General features: G+C 39.2%; 1 protein-coding gene across 1 annotated transcript; it reads right to left on the reverse strand.

The window, feature by feature from the left end:
* Positions 1-1401: 1401 nt before the first annotated feature.
* LOC145438908 (band 4.1-like protein 5) lies at positions 1402-19662 on the reverse strand. Its single transcript, XM_080316300.1, has 11 exons — positions 19390-19662; positions 18174-18275; positions 15988-16115; positions 14508-14605; positions 12265-12385; positions 11448-11535; positions 10351-10509; positions 6173-6327; positions 5416-5534; positions 4782-4929; positions 1402-3710 (listed from the first exon to the last, which is right to left on the reverse strand). Exons 1-11 carry the CDS (start codon positions 19570-19572, stop codon positions 3632-3634), a joined length of 1380 nt encoding a protein of 459 aa, XP_080172426.1. The 5' UTR covers positions 19573-19662; the 3' UTR covers positions 1402-3631.
* Positions 19663-21574: the final 1912 nt, after the last annotated feature.

Here is a 21574-nt window from a genome sequence, read left to right on the forward strand (position 1 = left end):
GATGGTGTACTAAAGACATATGATTGTATATTAGAACAATAGTTCCATAGATCCCTGAGTCCGAATTGCAAACTAACATTCGACGAAATCTGTCAAATCACAACGCTTTTCGTAGCGCTCATCGCGAAATATCCCCCGACTATGTTTCCATGAATGCAGTGCTTTATTTTAATTCATGTAAATTGAATTTGGCGTAGGCTACTTTTGGATTGCCAATTCCTCGTTATAACACTCCCGTCAAGCTAGCTATAACACTCCCGTCAAGCTAGCTAGTCTAAAGTCGCTTCGACACTTTACTATCTTTTCATTGTGTCGCAGTTGTGTGCTGTTTTGAAATGATGAAAATTACAATAAACTGATACTTATACCGATAGCTCGTGCTATTTTCCACAAAATGTTTTGAACTAAGTATTTTATCCTGCAGCGCACTGCAAGTCGAAATCGAAAAGGCACTGTAGGTTACTGTACAACTTTTGAGAGTGATGCCTTTGCATATTAAAGATGTCTTGAAGCTTTTTGGCCAAAATAATTAACTACATATACTTATATTTGAGAGCTACAAAATAAAATCGTCAGAATATTTCTTCATCGAATCATAATGAAATAATAATCATACAATCAACTTCCCCGTATTGCCAATCGCAGAGGAGAAATTGGGATGTGTACATCGATTTCAAACCAAATGCTATTAGCCCGTTGGCCTTACCCCGTGGTTGTTATAACAACCCGGATTCGATCCCGAAAATAGCGCATACAATTATACCGTTGAACAGTCGAGTGGTCTCATAGTGAAGTCCCAACCCGAAAGCGGACTTCAACCATTCACCCATTGTTTTTAATGCAGTCCTTGAAATAGGGGGACGCCAGACTCGGGCAATGTTTGAAAGAGGACGCTGGAGAAAAAAAGGTGGAGAACCACACCACTGATGTAGATAGATCGAAACGGTAGATTCATGATAGGTTACTGATGTAGAAAGTTTCCGATTTTAGGCAGTCATCCCCATGTTAAAGTGAGGCCCTGGTATTTGATCACGCCACGTTCTCGGCCGCTGTATTATAAAAGCTTTAGTCTAGCGGGCCACTTGAGATGACCTTACGAGTCACGAGGTCAAACATTCTGCCCTGATAGCCCATCCCATTAACTCACTGCAATCAAGAAACCTCAGATCTCCGCGACTAGAAATATGGATAACCATGCGGACACCAATGCAGCCCGTCGGCTTTCGCATGCCTGGTGTTTGGTACCAATTTGAGTTCAGCCCAAGCACAAGTACAGATTTTCTATCTCTCATTCTAGTCCAGTGGTCTCCCAACCCGAGTTAAACCTGAAATATTTCAAGCCCGAACCCGCCTACCACCTCTCGGCAAGCCCCCGGTGTTAGGACAACATCAAACATTCGATAAACAAAAGTATGGTTTAATAATGGTAATTACAGAAATTATCAACATTACAATAATATACCATGAGTATACGGTACAGCTACTACAGGCAAGCACCACTCCAATCGGTAATTGTCAACGTCTGCCGGAGAGAGCGAACAGTTTTTGCATGAGGATCTCGGTAACTTTCAGCAGATAAACGCGATCGGGATCAAAACAATGTTGGACATATATAACACAGGCAAACCGAACAATTCATTATATACAACTGAAAATCGAATTCTCTCAACTTCTTGATGGTTATTAGGCTAATACGACGAAAAGTGCCAGGCTACCACGTATAATTTCAGAAGTTTACTAGTTTTTTGCATCGTTCCCACCAGGTTATGTTACGAGGCTAACGAATTTTATACAAAGAAGTTCACTAGTAAATGCAATTACATTATGATCCTGATCAACAAGCTTTGCAGCAATGGATCACAGAATCGCAAAATTGCTATTAATCTACAATAAAACCATACGTTGAAACACCGCGTCACGAGTGACTGCTCGCGAGACTGTCCGAGTGACCTTACATGCCGGAAAAGTGCGGATAGATTGTCAGAACAATTCAAAGCAAGGCAACTCATTTGGTAAAGATTGATTAAAAACGGTCCTATCTATTCCTACGATGTCACAACGCGAAGCAGCACGTCACGCGGCATCCTTCTCTAAAACGTTTTTTAAAATTCTCGTAAAAAGTTACCAGCTACACAATGTAAACACGCTCCTGCCGCAGAACTTGAACATGAACATACTCGGGTGCAAATAGGAAGGAAACAAAAAATGAAAGCAATAAATCAGCTCATCGAGAATGGGTGGCCTGGTGTCATTGTGGCACGCAAGGGAAGTTTAAAGGGGGGAAGCTAGAGAGAACACACCAGCGGGGGTAAACCAGATGATCAGAAATCAAATAGACTTGGTTTTTTAACAGACACGATAAAATTAATTGCTGCAGTTCTTAAATCCTGTGTGATATCGTAATTTACCTAAATGAACTTTTGATTACAATGCAGTCCCCATCTCCGGACCAAATTAAATATTTGAACAAGTCATCAATCGCAAGACCATCATATTCTATGATTTTACTTCGACTGAAACAAGTTCGCAAATATGATTTATCAGTCTGTTAAGACACCTGGAATGCAAATAACAGAATGTCCACTGCAAAGCTAGCAACCCAATTCAACCACAGGCAAAAAATACACTAAGAACAGAGATTTGTACCGTTTCGAATACATAGCACTGGTACCATAGTTGCCTCCAAATCGATACAGCTTTTACAAATTACAGCGATAGGCAGTGACGACTCCTGCGTTGTTGTGATACAGAATAAACGCCAAGAGCATGCCAAGATTACAGAATCCTAGCAATTACGACAAATGAAATTGTAACGGATATGAAATAGTAAGCATGACATTGTGCGGATATGACAATGCACAAGAGATTGATAAAATACATTACAACTTTGACGCTTGTACCGTTTTAACGTACCATAAATTTTCAGTCATAAAATTGATCGCCAATAAAACACAGCCAATGAAGCAACAAAATCGATTAACAAATTACATTTTTTAATACATTTTAATGGCCGAATTAAGTGCGCGTGGCTAAAATTCATTTTTCAGACATAAATCAGCATGCAATATCACGCCAAGCAACAGATTCGCGACTCCAACGGAATCATTCTCTACATCTCAAGAATTCAAGTTTCGTTCCTAGATGATTGAAAGACAGGGAATAATACAATGATTTCATTATCAAACAGAAATAGATGTGTATCGTACGGCCGTACATTCAACTCTAGTAATAGGCAATGTGAGAGGTGCTGAATAGATCCAGACGCTCGTGTGCTGTAATTTGATTGTACTTCACAGGATTCTTTGGCATTTCAACTGTTATTTATCTATAGATGTATATATATATATAAAGGATTTTAAAGTGTGCGACTACACGATGCCAAACTTTTCAGAACTACAACCGACTGAACAGCCTAGGCGCATTAAGTCTGCGCCACGATAGATTTCATGAATAGTTTCAAGTTTCAATAACCATGTTGCAGTAATCAACATATAACGACACAGCTACGGAGCCCCAGTGTAATTTCGTATGCCGGCAAATCCAGAATGGCCCTCGAGTTTGACATGGGACGAAATGCGCGAACGTGCCGTAAAAATCAAAGAGTAGAGTCAGCGAGAGGGGGAGACACGGTTCAAACCTCGATTCCGTAAGCGTGGCGCGCGCTCGAACGCGAGTACGCCGGCTGCGGCGGTTGCGTTCTAGACGAGGACCTGAAAGGAATACCTCCGTTAAATCAGAGTTTCTTCCCGTGCCGCGGAGATGAGGTTTTGTTAAATTTTGACTTGGCGCTGGAGTCGGGGAAACGCATGATGGCTAGAACCGGAGTGAGTCAAAACGCCCCCGGATCCGACCGCTTAAAAACCAAACGTTCACACATGTCACTAAAAAGGCTGTCGCATCTACAGAAGTTTAAAAGTTTCTCACGCAGGCCGGCCATAACTTCCAAGTCAGAGAGCTTCTTTGAGGTACAGAACTTCAATATACAATTGAATAGTATATTCACATTGAAATAAACCCGAATATTTTCGGCTGATACTCGTCAGTGGTAATCGTCAGCAACTAGTGGAGTCGCGAAGATTCACTTAGCAATTAAAAAAATGTAACTGACGATAGGTTGAGAAAGAAATCGGCTAGGTCTCGTTCCAACTTACTTCCTCCATCACGCCTTTCACATGCCACTTCTACTATGCAGACTTGGACTAAAATGGACTACTAGATAATTTTAGTTGTTTAATTAGATTAATTAGAGCTACAGGAGAGCTGTATAGTCCGAAACAAGCCAAGTTTGGAGTACATCCATTCGCCATTATCGCGTTTATGAGAATCGAGTTTGGTATGAACCGACCTTCATTTGTGCTGAATTTTTCTCTAATTGGGAATTCAATTCAATTTCCACGTTTTCGCGAATTCAGCTACTCTAATTCTGATCTAATATGAAACCAATTCTAGTTAGTCTTTTAGTTTACCAGACCGCGACATGGCAATATCGATCTCTCCTTCCGACACACGCCACCTTTTTTGTCAGCTGTCGCTTTATATTATCTTCTACTTTTCAATGTACACGCCTGCTTTTTTACATCGCCTACGCCCAGGTGGGTGTCTGATTTCGAAGACTCCAAGTCGTTTCGACACCTCCACGTCTTTTATTGTATCGCAGTCTTGTGGTGTTTTGAAATGAAATATTGAAATGATGAAATTCTTAGCAACCAATTGGAAAAAAAGCTGTATTTCTCAGAGCCTTAGATTTGAGAACCCAATAATTGAAAATCGCTGCGTCGTACCTTTGCGGAGCTCTTGCGGGTGCCTGCGGCTTGGTCGGGGGCGGCGACTGCTTGGCGTGTTTCGGCGGGGCAGCGGGACCGCTGGTCGGGACGTAACGGCTGAAGGGCTGGTCCGTGGTCATCGGACGGTTGGCGGGCGCTACGTTAGCTGAAACATAAGATATCGTCCGCGAACCCGTTGGTAGCGAGAAAATCGTTTGCTAGCAAACGGAAACGAAACGTGTGCCGTCAAGACTTTGACAAATAGATGCTTGCTGTACAGACATTTGCTATTCTCGTGAGATGAAATATGATTCAATGTCCAAGTTTCAAGAATTCAGTAATTCTAATTTTAATCTAATTTGTAAAAAAAACTTTGTAGCTGTAATTCTAATTCTAATATATTTTGGAAAATCTGAAATTTCAATTTGAGACTACATGGTATTTGGAGTGCGGTGCGCCTTTACATTCCGATTTCTGCTCGGAGATCTCAATACCTCGAACCGTTTCTTGTTGACAGTTCGGCAGAATGAACGTCAAGAATCCGGTATTGCCAATGCGTATCAGTTCGAGACACCGACAAAAACAGCGAAAGATTTGCAAAGAAACGCAAACAATTTTCTGATTAGACTAGGACACCCGCAGCGTAACTCACATTTCTTAAAGCTGGGCCGACGAGAATATCTTTTGCTCGGCCGGCGTTCGAAAGCGACCGATTTTCGCGTCCCCGTGTTGCGCGTGATTTGAAATTCCGTCCGTACGCTGGGCCTGAACCTGTGCAAAGTCGCGCGTGCGTTAGCGGCAAGTTGGGCGACTTGCGTCTCGCGTTAAGCGGGACAGGTGACTGGCGTGTGATTCCATGGGAACAGCCAGGGTCGTTATGACTCGGGTCCGACTCGAGTCACGATTTTCTGACGGCTCGACTTGACTTGAGTCAATCCGTGTGTTGACTCGACTTGGGCTCGAGTCATTGCACATGACTCAAACCAAGTCATATGACTCGAGACTCAGACGGCCAAGACCGACATTTCATAGTAATTTCGAAGAATAGTAGAGCAACTACACTATTGGCATTTAGTCTATCGATACTGGTACTTGAAAACACGACCAGAAACTCCTAAAGTGAGGAAGATTAGGATAGTATAAATTCGAACCATTCGATATCGCCAAACAGAGTTATCAAAAGTTGGTTTAACAAGACTTTAACTGGAAACGGAGCAGTCAGCACAGTGACTTGGACTCTGACTCGAGTCATAATACCATGACTCGGACTCGACCCTCTGCTCGCCGACTCGGACTTGACTCGAGTCAAAACTATAAGAGTGAGATTGACTTGAGACTCGGAAACTTATGGCTTGGTTACAAGCCTGGGAATAGATAATGTCAATATGACCACACCACACTGTCACTACCTTGATCCCAGCCGAACGATTTGCTTTCTGTCCTTCATCTTGACGTTGGACTTTAATCGGAAGAACGCGTGGTGCTCCACCGCGCACTTCCAAAGGTGCTTGCACGCTTTCGACGAGTCGAGGCGGAAAACGAAATTGTGCTCCTGCTCTCTGCCCTGAAAGACAAACGGCAGAGGTCAATTTCGCGTCACTACACGATTCGGGTTCGAAGCGGGAAGCACGTTGGTAGCAGCAGACGAAGTAGGTATGAAAAGCATATAGTGTTGCGATTACCAGGACGTTATAAAACTATTTGAGTAAAGGTAGAGAATGGAAGATATGAAAACTAGCTAGAAAAGGCAAATTTGATAGAAGGGTGTTCATAGGGCTGTTCAAAAAAACTTTTTCTTCACACTTCACTGGCTACTTGATAAAATGGAAAAATCAAAAAATGGAATTTCAAAATTTTTCTGCCGACCCCATAAAATTGTTGGGCTGTCAGTAGAGATGGTGCACACAGAATTTGGCTTAATTCCAACAGCTACAAGCGAAGTTATTGCGGTAGAAAAATTTCTAATTCCGTGATTTTATAATAGAGTCGGTCACCGTAAATACTATTTTATTCAAACCCAAATTTTTCTACTGCAATAACTTTGCTTCTAGTGGTTGGAATTAGCCAAATTTGGTGTGCATCATCTCTACTGACAGCCTAACAATTTTATGGGGTCGGCAGAATTTGAAATTTTATTTTTTTGTTTTTAATGATAAATTCAAAACTTTCCACTGCACGAATCTCGCCTCTACTGGTTGGAATGGAACCAAAGTTGGTGTACAGCGTTTTATCAACCAACCTAACAATTTTATCAAGTAGCCAGTGAAATCTGAAGGAAAAGTTTTTTTGAACAGCCCTAGGCCGCTCATGCTCAGTGGTACTGTCTTCGAAGATGTATTCAGAGGTTACCGAGATGGCTATTCCACACGATTTCACACATTAAAGGGATGGAAACTTATTCTAAAACTACATTCCACTTTTCAAAACACATTTCTTTAAAAAAAACTGTTCAAGTGGAGGAGGAAATAGTCGAAAACAATGATTCTCAACCGCCAGTCCGCGGACCTGTGTATGTCCGAGACCAAGTTCCCTGCCAGATATATTAGAATAATACATCTCAATTCCAAAATGCAAGGAGTTGGGCGTTAGGGTGGAGTGAAAAATGGAAAATTTTGAATTTCAAAACGGACACTTGGTATGTGGTGCCAAATTGAAAAAAAATAATTTCTATAATAATTTTGCGCTCGTGCACCCTCTAGTGGTCGTGCAATTGCACCGAACGAGCCAAAAATAGCTAATTTCGCTATATATTGATTACCGCTTATGCTAGAAAGCTGGTTTTGGGCTTAAAAGATGCGGAAGTAACAAGTTTCTATCTCACTTCCACAGAACTTTGTCTTGAAAATGAACAGAAAAAAAGTTGCAAATTATTGATTTTTAGGCTGTTTTTAGGTAAAATTAGGCACTGAAGCAGGGGCTATGATCCCAAAAGCTTGTAGTGATGGATCTTATGACTGACAACTCCTTATTAAAAGCACATAAATTGCAAATCCATATTGAAGACACAAAAACATCAATACTATATTAAAAAAAAGACATATTTCAATTTCAAATATGGTTTCACTACCAGAGTATTAGTATGCACAAACTTTAAAATTTTGTTTCGTAATAAAGGATTTCATCTGCTTTCGAGATTTCAGTTTTTGTGTGATGAGGCCATCTCTACGTTCAAATCCCGACACATGGGCAATGGGCATATGCTTCGGTCACCACTTTAACGTCTCTTTCCACTGCCTGATTGTGCCAAGGATGATTGATCCTTAATGGTGATGACCTTAGATTTTCCAGTTCGAGATATGAAAAGTTTTTGATTGCTGGTGGCTGTTCCGCATCTTTTAGATGCAAGTTGACAATTTGGTGGTATGATTTGGCCTCGATGTTTATAATTGGGATTTTGAACAATCTGATTCATGTGTCAACGTTGTTTTAAGGTTTCGGTTCATTAACATATCCTCCTTCTAAGTCGTCAATTGGAATCTGATATTCTGTTTGATCTGCTCATAGTTGTAGTCTTGCAAGTCTTCTGAGGCCTTCATCATCATCACTGAGCATTCCCAGATGTGCAAAACATGCATTTTGTTGTAGCAAAGATAGTGCAAGGTTACGAATTGTGTATTAGAAAGCTTTTGTAACATGGGAAGCTATGTTGCAGAAGTCTTTAGCACCATCAACAACGGAATTGTGCCTTTTTATTTCAAACCATGACGGAAAATAAACCTCAATGCAGAATTGTAGTAAGATAGTTCAGATTGCCTGATGGATGACTCTGTCCCACATAGAACATGCCAAATTTTGAGGTCCTATACATAGCATACATGTGCGACAGAGTCATCCATCAAGCAATCTGAACTATCTTGCTTAATTCTGCATGGAGTTTTATCTTTTGTCAAGGTTTGAAATAAAAAGTCACAATTCCAATGTTGATGGTGCTAAAAACTTGTGCAACATAGTTTCCCATGTTACAAAGCCGTCTGATACACGAATTCGCAACCTTTCACTACCTTTGCTACAACGAAAAGCATACTTCGCACATCCGGATAATGTTTTTTGGGAATGCTCGGTGATGATGATGAAGGCCTCGGAAGACTTGCAAGATTGCAACTATGAGCAAATCAAATAGAATACCAGATTCCAATTAGCGACTTTGAATGAGGATATGTCAATGAAACGAAACCAGCAACCACCAGCAATCAAAAACTCGCCATGTCTCAAGATGGAAAATCTAAGGCCATCTCCTCAAACATCCTTGGCACAACCAGGTAGTGGAAAGAGGCGTTAAAGTGGTGACCAAAGCATCTGCCCATGTGTCGAGATTTAACCGTTGAGATGGCTTAATCAGAGAAAAACTGAAGTCCCAAAAACAGATGAAATCCTTTAATACGAAACAAGATTTCAAAGTATGTGCAGACTAGTACTCTGGTAGTGAAACCATCTTCCAAATATATCTTTTTTCAATATAGAATTGATGGTTTTGTGTTTTCAATATGAATTAGCAATTTATGTGTTTCCAATATGGAGTTGTCAGTCATAAGATCGATCACTAAACGCTTTTGGCCTTGTACCCTCCTTCAGTGCGTAATTTTACCGAAAAATGGTATTAAAATCAATAATTTGCTCGTAACTTTTTTTCTGTTCATTTTTAAGACAAAGTTCTGTGGAAGTGAGATAGAAACTTGTTGCTTCCGCATCTTTTGAGCCCAAAATCAGCTTTCTAGCGTAAGCGGTCATCAATATATAGCGAAATTAGCTATTTTTGGCTCGTTCGGTGCAATTGCACGACCACTAGAGGGTGCACGAGCCCAAAATTATTATAGAAATTATTTTTTTTAAATTTGGCACCACATATCAAGTGTCCGTTTTGAAATTCAAAATTTTCCATTTTTCACTCCACCCTATTGGGCGTGTGTTCATTGTTCAATGATAAAAGAAATAAACATCAAATTTCTCAGTTATTGAGAAGTGCGGAACATATTTTTTGCAAGACGTCGCAATAGAGAGTTCGCGGTCAACTTTAGGCGTTCGTCACAATGGTACTAGTGTTTCAAGAAACTGTCAAAAAGTAGACTTGAACTCGTCTCGGAGAAGTTATGTGCAAAAGCTACGGATATTTTTAGACAAATTTTAATAAAAGCAACTCTTGGCAGTTATTAGAGCCTATACAGCAAATTCACATTTCTTTAAAAGGACACCAAAGTCAATAGAAATCAATTTAGCGGTCTTTTAACAGAGCTTCGCGAACTTCGCCATGCAGAAACTTCAATAGAACCACGTAGAAATATCTAGTATCAAACGGCATCATTAAACGGAGTTTCCAATGTCACATTCAAGCTGTCGTATTCAATTTTAGCGCCGTTTATTATTGCTGAAGTATTGGTCACATTGATTTCGTCTACTGCATGACACATAACGACACGGTGCCTAGCATCGCTAACAGTGCACAGTGACTGGCAACACTACAACCCATGTCGCCAACTGCCTTTGTTTAATTATGATGGCTTCTACAAATAAAAAGAATCGGTGGGAGTGTGATGACAAGTTTTGCTAGCGGCAGTTTATGGGAATTTCAAGATCAGCAGCATCGTGACACCTCATCGTCGTCTTCGACTACGGTCAGTAACAAACGTTTGCTCTTAAAATCGAGTCGCTTGATTTTCGGCCAGAAAAACAGTCCTATTTTTTGACTTCCTTCGAACACCAGAACACCGGTCGGCGTGAGCCCCAGGGAGTAGTCGTTTCCGTCTTTTCCCTGCAAAGAAGCGTTGAATCAGGAAAATGCGCGAGAAAACACACCTCCATTTCGCCGTTTGTGATCACGAACGAATTTTGTTCAAAGAAAGACCGACGGACTGCGAGCTGAGTTCTGCAGAGTTGATACATTTCATACTTCAGGCCTATACATATTCCCTGTTACTAATTCGTGACAGTATCATTTGACTGTTAATATAGCAAAAAGTTTAGATATGCACTATTGGGCATTCAAGATATCGGAACAAAAATAACATTGATTATTATCACGGTTTAGGAATCGGATAAGTAATCACTTATTAGGCCTTATTCTGAATTAACAATAAAGGATTGAGTAGAAACAGCTTAAAGTTACATAGAAAAGCAGCTAGATAGTAACACACGTAATTCGTCTGTAATAGCACAATGCTATGGCTTCACATTTGTGTTATCCATCACGAATGATATGAATTTGGTGTGGGAGTTATCGAAGTTATAAAACGTAATCAACAGAAGATGCAAAGAGGGACGCGAGACCACAAAGATGTGATTTTGTTCCGTCCAGCTCAAGAGGAGAATACAGTCATCAGCGATTGCCTGTCCAGATGAAATTTGTCGACTCGAGCCAACAAATACAGAATCACCAGCCTTAGTTCAAAATCCAAAAAACACAAACATCACAAACAACTATCCAAGCCTGGCCTACCGATATCTGTATTGCGAAAAGCATGTCACAAACACCGTAACACGTCACTGAAATAACAGCAGCAATATTTATTTTATGACTAGTGTATCAGAAAAACAACATAGCTCAAATGTGGGGAAAATGGCATAAAAATGTGATCGTATGGGATATAGCTAGCTACACCAATGTTCCAGGGGTGCTGAAACTGTAGTCGTAAATTTGGGTTTTCCCACAAACTGTCGTTCTATGAATACCGAAGAATAACTAACGCATACCTTGACAGAGTGCATATCGACGCCATACATTTCTCTCCATTTTGCAATATTCAGGTAATTTAATTCCGCTTCAGCCGGAGTTTGGCCCCTGCAAATACAGGAAACAATCAACATGATTAGAATAGAATAGAATAAGGTTTCAGTTTAGCGCGCTGTATCTCAAGACAGTTAAGTAACAATGACTATCAGGGAGATTGCCTCGAGCCAAAATCCTCAAGAACCAAGTCACGCATAGCAAAATTACAATCACTGTAAGACTATCCATCATCAACAAACCTCTGCCTTTAGAAGTAGCTTTTGTGCACGTCTCCACAGATGGTGATAATGACAACAATGCATAGGCCTAATTTATCTGCCGAGTTTTTATACATATGATATAATTATATCCAGCCATAATTCAAGAGATTGAATGCATCAATCTTAGAAGCTTGGGTATATAATTATAATGATCTTCATTTCGTTTCACAGACAGCAAAGTACGATCGTTCCTCTCCAAAAAGCAATTGAAGTAGATATAATCAGCAACAGTTGGGCTACAACAATGCATGAAATATTCAAAGGTGAGACTAGGAATGTTGGATCGATCACAGGGTCAGTCGCATTAGGGCGACATTTGCACGAACTGAACAATAGGCGACACAGAATTCTGAATTCTAGTCAAAGTCGAGAACTTTGAAGGCAATATGCTACCGTCGAATTATGGATAAGCCCAAAAATCAAATTCAAGATGATACTCGGATATATGAAGAGCAATGTTAGTCTCGGTGCATGAAAGAGTACCGTAGTCTGTTGATACATGGAAATCGCAAAAAATCACCTGCAAGTTTTGTACGCCTCTATGACTTCCAGTTCAAAGTTTTCAGTCTGATCGGGTACAAAGCGGAATTCTGATATAAAGTAAGGAGTATGCACTTCTGGGTCATAATCGCCGAGCTCAGCTGAAAAATAACAATGCAGGGAGTTGATAACGATAGAGTTTCGGTGAGTTAGCTCAAGGTTTGGCGATTCAAAATATTTCAACCACATATCAACAGTTTCAAATAACACATTTTCAAACGCAAGATAGGTTTACCAAAACCAACCACACGGCATTGGCTACTGTAGCATATTTTACAGCACCAACTGAATAACAATAATAATATTCACAGCCCAGGCTAGTCAAGTTTACCCATCAAAGCTATGTGTGGTCCCATAGCGATTCATTCGTTTGATAAATTAATGATCATTTTAAAATACCACAAGATTGTATCATTATTACAAAACAACAAAACACCCAACCTATAATACAAGTCCTAAGGAATTAGCAGCACATAAACATTTTCTCGAAATATGAATATATAATGGCGACGAGACTATTGGATGTACAGATCTTCAAGATACAATTTTATATCATTCGATTGTAAGGCACAACATAATAAGAAGTAGCCTACAGTGGCATGCCAACATAATGTTTGATATATAGGTCACACCATTTTAACAGTCAGCCATGTCTTTTATCTGTATTTTCAGCAGACTAAGACATTGAATAGTGAAAAGCTCATATTACCAAATACTAGCCCAGTTGTTTGTAATGTGAAGCAATTCTCCATTGCTATGTGTTCCATTTATATATCGGTTCACATTTTCCTTGACAAACACTAAATTTGAGCATACATATATACAGACTGCAGTGGGAAATAACTAGTAACTCTAGTCCACTACATACCAGGGGAGAGGGAGTGCAGTAAAATTGACCAAAATGAAAAATATCTTCGTTGGTTGTTTAGACCTACTAATGTATGCTACACGGCTACAATCACTGCAGCTTAATCTACATGAATCATAACCCCCAATCATCCAAGATCGAAAGACTAGTTTAATTTGTGAAGTGAGCTGACACCATCACTATCACATAATTCCGATTCTGAAACTAAAATCAGGAACAGGATTAGTTTTCTACATGAATGAGCGTGGGTAATGTTGTCACAAGTTTCGGTTTCATTAGTAACTGGAAATCCTAGACTGTTGACACAAAAGCGTCCGCGTAGAACACACTCTCGCAGACAGCAATTCTCACGCAGAAATGACAATCATTTGCAGAGTGTCAGAAATGACATCACACTAAAAACTGCCAACAATTCATTCAACATTGTGCTTCTGTGGACCTAATATATGCTAAATCTCCCTAAACACACCCAAATTGAACAATCAAACAATGGATGTTCGTAGCAGCAAAAAATATTCCATGGACTAGATCCAAATCAGCACTTGTACAAACTACCAATTTAGTTTTACGAGTAATTTACGAGTAGTTTACGAGTAGTTTAAGTTGTGGATTTTGAAAAGTGAGCACCGGTAGTTCTAATACTAGTTCTAGTTGCGCATTTGGAAAATTAAGTAGCCAAACAACTAGAAAACAGGTGTCGTTGTTAGGCGTGAATCGTTATACCGATGTTCTGTTCTCCGATATTCTTGCAGTTGTCGCTGGGCCAGAGTCATCACTACGAACAGCGGCGTAGCGATGGGGTTGGTTTTTTGGGTCGAAACCACTCCCCTTTATAAATTTTACTAATGTGGAAAGCCGCTGATTTTGAAATGAATACTAATAAATAAGTTGCTTCAGGATTGAATCTATTGTGTTATGGATATTTAGCTGCAGATTTTTAAAGGTCGCTAGTTCCCGTTTTAGTGGCGGGTTTTGAAAAGTCAGTTGTTCCAGTTCTAATTCTAGTTGCGCATTTTGAAAATCTAGTACTTTGCACAAGTCTGCCGATCAGAGAGATGTCCGAACTCAAGCCATACATATGTCATTGCGACAAATATTCACAGCTTTCCTGCTAGGCAGCATTATTTATATTTGATATCATCATGAAGAAAAAAAGGTGGTGCTGCCTCGATGACCTTGCGTTTCTCCATATCTGTCATCGTCCAAATATCTTACTGATGGTGCAAGATAAAAAAATCCTCTTTAGAACAATACACCAAGTTAAATGAGGTGCAGGACACTGTAGTACATGCTAATGAAGTCCTGATGACGAAAATTGCAATTTAGCAGTCTCCAGTGGCATCGAGATAACTCACATTGTAGGGAAAACGCGGCCAGTTGGACAGCAACATCAAACGGACACGGCAGCTTCCCGGTAAGGATATCACGTTTCAGTTGAAGGAAGAACTGATACCTACAAAAGATGATGCATTGTCAGGAACTTCAGGAACTATGTCCATTAAAAAAACCAGAATGAACTCGATAAAAATGTGCACTTTCATATGCTTGCCTTCACTTCAATTATTGAAAGCAAATTAATACTTCTTTGTTCAACACACATCAGAAGCCAAACCAATGTCTTTGATTACCAGGACATTGGACAACTGCCAAGAATTTATTCACACCAAAACCAATAACACAAAACAGAACTAAAATAGTTGGATCACAAATAGCTTTATTTTTGATATATGGAGGAGGTCTTTGGGTCAGAGGTGCAGTAGTGATGACTGTGGAATAGATTGCATTGGCATGGAAACGGTGTTGCTTATACAATATTACCAGATCTGACAACAAAAAATTTGAATGATCATGCTGAAATGGTTAAAATAATTTATCAGCTTGATTGTGCATTTCAGCATTATTATTCTGAATTTTTGTAGACAAATGGGTCAATATATGGCACACACCGAGTTTGCAATATCCAAAGAAATGCTACTCATAGATTCGGCCTATGACACGATACAACAGGCACTTTAGCATAGAAAATTGCACACTTCACATATTGCCTGATGCTGCTACAGTAGAGTCTACATGCCATGTCAAACCAGCCTTAGGCAAAAGCCAAATAGACCATGAAACTAAATCTAACACAAGGCTCATATGATTACTAGCTCCCGGGATTCAAACGGCCACGAGCAGTCACAAGGAGCTTAAACTTTGAATATGGATTGCGGTACGGTAGTCTAAAAGGGATCAACCTGATGACATTCCGAGCAACATAGCATAGTAGAATAGCAGATGCATGGCTATGAAATATCAGCAAGAAAGGTACCTTCACCACAATAATGAATATTAAATATTTTACTTATATACGGTACTGATATATATTGTACTTGTAATGACTTGCTTTTGAACAACATAAATTGTAAAATAGATACAAGCAGACGCTCAAATAGAAAAGTTTGATAATTTTCTCTATAACATCATAACTTGACACCAATCCAGTCAACTAGTTGAGATGACGATCTCCGCACAATGTATATTGGCACTTACTGCTCATACAGTGTAGGCCGATATCTAGGACTACTATATTTTAGGATGTTACACATTTTGTTGTAACACGCCGTATAGGCTGACAAATCAAAATTCAACAGTTGCCATGGCAGGAACTGAAAATATCATCAATATATTTTAGCCAGAAGGCTAATCACCCCCAATTGACCCACGCCTTCAACCCAGGGGCTGAAATCAACTCCTTCAGGAACCAATGGACTTATATAAAACACCTACAAGAAGGCTACACTGAGAATGATGAAATAGGATTTGTAGAAAAAAAGTATTTCACAAATTACAAACCTTGTTAATTCCTCTTGTAGCATATTAGGCTCCGAAGAATAGAATTTGACTCGGAAATGAAACGTGTAAGGCGGACCGATTTTGACTTGTTTCTTTATCTGCTTCGTCTTGTCCAGCCAATGCGGAACCTAAAAGAAATCACATCAGGTATGGCAATTATTTTTTATTGAAAGAACGGTAAAATTCAAACACAAACATGGAACCTTTTGACAAACACGCTTAAACAATTGATTAGTGACAGAACTATATTTTGACTTGAGAGACGAATGACCTAGCCTGAAAGAGGGGGCCAAGACTTAACCTAACAAGAATCGTGGTTATTTCAGTTATAACATGAAGGTATCATGGCAAAGTCATTTTCATTATGACCTCTGAAAGGTTACTGATGACAATTGACAAATATAATCACATCACAATTTAACCCATGTATACATAGAAGATTAATAAGCCAAATTTTACAAAATAATTGGCAGTTGAATTTCATGACAAGAGAAATAAGTAGTGTGTTAACAAAGTAACAAATGACACTGTTCCTGTGTGGACACTGGACAGCAATCACCATATGGACAATGTGCCAAAAGTGTAGATTGCTTAACAGCTAGATTAGACATATCACAGCAGCAGCAATTAGACAAATACTTGTGGTAATTACATGAATAGGACAAGAAAAGGATAAATAAAGGTGACAATACTGAGAGGTATATTTGAAGAAGTCATGCTCATGAGGAGTGCGCCTGGGGCAGTCAATAACAAGAAGCTACTGCTAATGATTGGTTCAGCAATAATCTACATTATTCAGGAAGGATATCTTGACAATCTTGTTCCAATCATAGCCTACTTTTAAAAACATGTTGTCGCATTGTCAATAATAAATATCACAAGCACTGGCAGTTTGGCACTACAAGATTTTAGAATTATGAACTGAAGGCAGTCTTAACTTCCATAGGATTGTTGACCATGACACGATTAAGCTGTGTCAGAAGTTTATGACTTTATGAGGCTGAATTCTACTTCACACTAGGAATAGAATGTTAGTTGGACGGTAACTAAACATGAACAGAAGGATATACATTTCTAGTAGACATTCCAGGTTTTGGCATCAAGACTGCTAAAATTGTCATTATGTCACATCATAGAGAGAATTTGGACATAGTGTGTATGCCAAATAATGTCAGACCATAAACCAGATCTAGATGCTGCATGATAATAAGGTCATGAAACCTGGTTTTGGTCATAAAAATATAACCAACAGCTTGGGCCTCGTGTCTGTCATTAATAACATTTCAGATTAGATGTATCACATGATGATCAAAGACCTCAGTATATGCTGTCAGACAAAGACCATCTACCTTGTTTATCTGAACACGCTTTTACCCATATGATATATATTGCTTCAATTTCATTTGCCGGATGACAAGTATTCATACTTGATTCAACAACTCGTTCAATTTAGTAGCCGTGACCAGGCATTATTGTGAAAAACAAACCCTTTTCATGACACATTGTTGGTATAACACCTTAGCGTAGAAATAGCTATAGTGCATTTCGTATTTTGAACAAAAAATGTCCACCCGATTCTGAATCAGCACCAATGCAACGCAATAAATAGCCTAATATTGTAGGCCTATCTCTCAACTAGTAAACAAAATCGTAAAGAAAATCCAAGTTCTCTTTCCTCATTTCACAGAATACCTGGTTATCCTATAGTCAAAACTTGGTTAGCTGCTAAATTGAATATTACTCGGCAAGTGATATATTTACATATGATTCTGGTATAAGGTGAAGGCATTTTGATCTGCATCTTCCCAAGGATTTGACAATCGAGATGAACAGAACCTGAAGTGCCTAGCGGGGAAGTTGTGGTTACCAGTTTTACGATCAAGTCTTTGGTTTAATCCAACCAGGGTTCAAGCCCCAGATTAATCAATGGCGAAGCCAGACGATATATCACGCAACCTTAATGAGTAAGGGTGCAACCATTCCAACCAACACTTGAACTAGCATAGGGGGGGGGGGGGAGTTATAGGTGATTTCAATTGCAATTCTGGCACAGTGTCTAAAGAGTTTTCTGAATCCGCACCACACTCAAGTGTATAATAAAGTGAAATGTAGAAGTGGGCTGACAACATTAATATATGATTCTAGTCGAGATTGCCATAGAAATGGATGATGAACATTTAACAAACCTGATTTGCATCCATGAATTGTAAACCAAAATAATCCTCTTCGATTAAATCCAAGTGAAATCTTATTACTTGATTATACAACTCTTCGCCAAGCGCTTTTTTCTGAAAGAGACGTACAAATGGTTAGATGATTTTTCAGCAAACGTAAATTGAACAATGAACCAGATAATCGTGATTATTTTCACATTCACTGAAGGTGGGATTGACTTTAGCAGCTAGTGAACTTCTAAAATGTTACCAATTATGGCATTCAATGGAAATCGGCAATAATGGAGTAGTAGTCTCCATGGGTAAACTTGATGTGACAATAAAATATATAGCAATATATAGATTAGGTCTAACGTTAAACTGCCCAGTACGAGAATGTTTAGATGTATACTCTGCAAGACCAATACACTGAGGGCATTCACAGTTTTACTGCCCATCATTGAGCTTGTACCTTCAGGGCTGAATTTGGAGTTGAAGTAGTAAGGCAAATAGCTCGCATACAATTCGAAGGCCCAACAATTGTATTATGGAAGATTAAGATCGAGTACAAAATAAATAGCTTACTAATATTTCAAAAGGCTTAATAATGAGCTTAAACTCATTTCCGCTAGAAAACGGGCATTTGAAGTTAAGGAAGCAATACAATTGGGAATACTTCCTTAGAAATGGAGACCAAATTTAACGAGTCGTACACCAATATTATATACACCACGTTGGATCTCTAATACTTGTAGTATGATGATAAAACTTGGCCCAAGATCAAAACAAGCGGTGTGCTTGCAAGATTGAATACGTGAACTAGGCCTGAATGTTACTTGCATCAAAAGCACAATTATCGAGATTTACATAATCAAGCGATTGTATACGAGATTACAGATTAGGTCAGAACAGTAGACCACATTTGGATTATGAAATATTGAATAGGAAGGTCTTGGAGTAGTCAAGCACATTATTGCATTGATCAGTATTTCAACTTCAAACATGCATTAGAATAGATTTAACGTCACTTGATCAGTTGACATCAACTCATTAATTGCGGTTACAAACAAGCTGGAGACAAATGGACTCCCTTAGCCAATTCGTTTTTCTCTTAGGCTGAACTTGACTGACTGATTAAATGTATATAGGCTGTTATAGCTACATATATACATATCAAGTTGATCAATCAATAAATCCTGGTGTCCCAGTTGGTGCGGTTTTAAAAGCATTGCAACATGGTCAGACTTACCCGGACGTCAACCGAAACGTCTGTGCCATCAAGTAGGACGACCCGTGTAGTTAGTACATCCTTTCCTTTTGTTCCATCGGGCGCAGGTATGTGAATTCCAGACCTTGGAGGTTGAGGACGGTGCGGAGTGTTGGAGCGGCCCCGACCACGTCGACTGAATGTTCTACGAAGCCTCTTCCACATAGTTCCAGATCCAAAGACAAATATACATGAATAGTGACTAGTAAAAATTTTAATGATTCAACACTGTTAAAAGAAACAACTTTTGAAAAGCTAAATGCAGACATATATAAATATAAAGGATGAGTTACAACACAAGATGTGCTATATGACTATGACTACGACTATGATTATAATATAATTATCACAAGAACTGTAGGCTGCTGAGTAAAGCCCAATTACACCTGGGGCAACATCAGCCATGTAGGCTGCCTTTAAGGAGCTAAGCCTCTTATAGGGCTTACGTTATGTAACCTGAATGACAATAACAACGGTTAAACTTGTCTAGGAACCCTTTCGTCACAGTAGTGTCACTCAGACTTCCTAGAAACTTTATATAGTGGTTTGTAAGAGGAGATGGATTTCAGACCCGAATCCAGTGCAACGAAACAAATTCCAGCGCCATGACAGCATATGACAAATGATTTGTAGGAAAATGAGTTAATTTAGAATGCAATATCCTCATACAATTGATATAAAGCATTGTATCAGTGTGGATATTGTGATTTTGAGTGAGTTCAGTTCAATACCCCACGACATTACCAATAAGGTAATGATTGAAATTAGTCTAAATTACATGATTAAGTCTACTACATCAAACTATATAATTAATAATAATATAATAACAATAAAAAATATAATAATAATAAAAACAATAAAAATAATAATAATATAATTAACAATATGAAGTTATTGTTTCGCGTTATTCAAACTATATATAAGCCTGTGGATATCAACAAAAATCAAGGATCACATTGAAATGAGGCATCCACACATAATAAAACACACGGAATGGTGGTGATATCAAAATGAACAGCTAATGTAAATACAGAGACATGTTCATCACAGTGTATAAGCAAAGTTTTCGAGTCAAAAACTCGATATGGCAGTCTCAATGCACAGCTGGTACCTAGAGTGGAATTGGTGACAACGTCACGCAGGATTTTCTGTTCAATTACTTAATTATTCTATGCAGAAAAGCTCTCATCACGCAGGAGTTATTTCAAAAAATGAACCGAGATTCCATAGGGGGCTGGTACTGCTTCAATACAAATTGATCAAATTTTAAGGTGGATACGCTCAAGGTCGCTAATCCAATTGGCTTCAGGCACGGAAGGGCAGCCTAACACCATTCAATGCTTTGTCCCGAAGAAACCATGAATTTCCATATATATATATTCAAGTTATGAGTGCCCTGACCGGGCTGCCCCCCGCTATTATCTGCTCTATAGAAAGTATGATTGATGGACTATTACGGTCTCACACTATTTCACTGGCAATCCGCCAGTCGTGTAACATATCCATGTACCAGATAAAACACTAGCAGATTCGACTGACTAAATACTTTAGTCTGCTTTTGAGATGACCAGATGTCCGGTGCTGGAGCACGATGTTATCAATCTCTATTTTGCCCAATGACAAATTCCACTCCATTTCCGCCACTTTTCGTTTTCATGTTATCTTCTGTTCTGGCTACACTTTCTAGCTACCTACAGCCTGGTCACAGACGACAGGTTGGGTCTCGATTTAAAGACTCCTGTCGTTTTATTTTATCGCTATCATGTGTTGCGGTGTTTACTGTTTTACAACTGATGAAAAAGTAATGAATTGAGCTGACTTCAAATCTCACTCAGGATCGTACAGGACAAAATTCTATTCGTAACGACCAACTCTATATCGAATGGCATGGCACTGTTGTATGACTCTCTTCAATAGTTCCGACACAAGTCACCACCCTCCCAATGAAGGAGAGGCAGCTCCACCTTCACACAAACGGAAAGCTGACGACTGATATCAGGAAAATAATAAAATTGTACACCAGCTAGTGGTGGTCTGCAATACAATGGAATCACATAACTTATATTCTGCTCATAGTGGTGGAGCCCAAAATCATTCTCGAATTTTGCACTGTGACAAAATGAATAGTATTCTACAAAACACCGCAGTACCATAAAATATTGGTAAT

The sequence above is a fragment of the Botryllus schlosseri genome, chromosome 5 (genome assembly GCF_051294905.1).
Source record: "Botryllus schlosseri isolate E-star chromosome 5, Bs_hap1, whole genome shotgun sequence".
In the NCBI taxonomy this organism is placed as follows: Eukaryota; Metazoa; Chordata; class Ascidiacea; order Stolidobranchia; family Styelidae; genus Botryllus; species Botryllus schlosseri.

Bases quoted from the DNA above. Each gene is read 5' to 3' on its own strand.
- LOC145438908 (XM_080316300.1), bottom strand. From the start codon at position 19,572: ATGTGGAAGAGGCTTCGTAGAACATTCAGTCGACGTGGTCGGGGCCGC. The intron at 14,606-15,987 runs GTTTGTAATTTG...CATCTTTTGTAG, and splicing joins CTACAAGAGGAATTAACAAG to GTATCAGTTCTTCCTTCAAC. The intron at 6,328-10,350 runs GTGTCACGATGC...TTTGTCTTTCAG, and splicing joins TAGTCGAAGACGACGATGAG to GGCAGAGAGCAGGAGCACAA.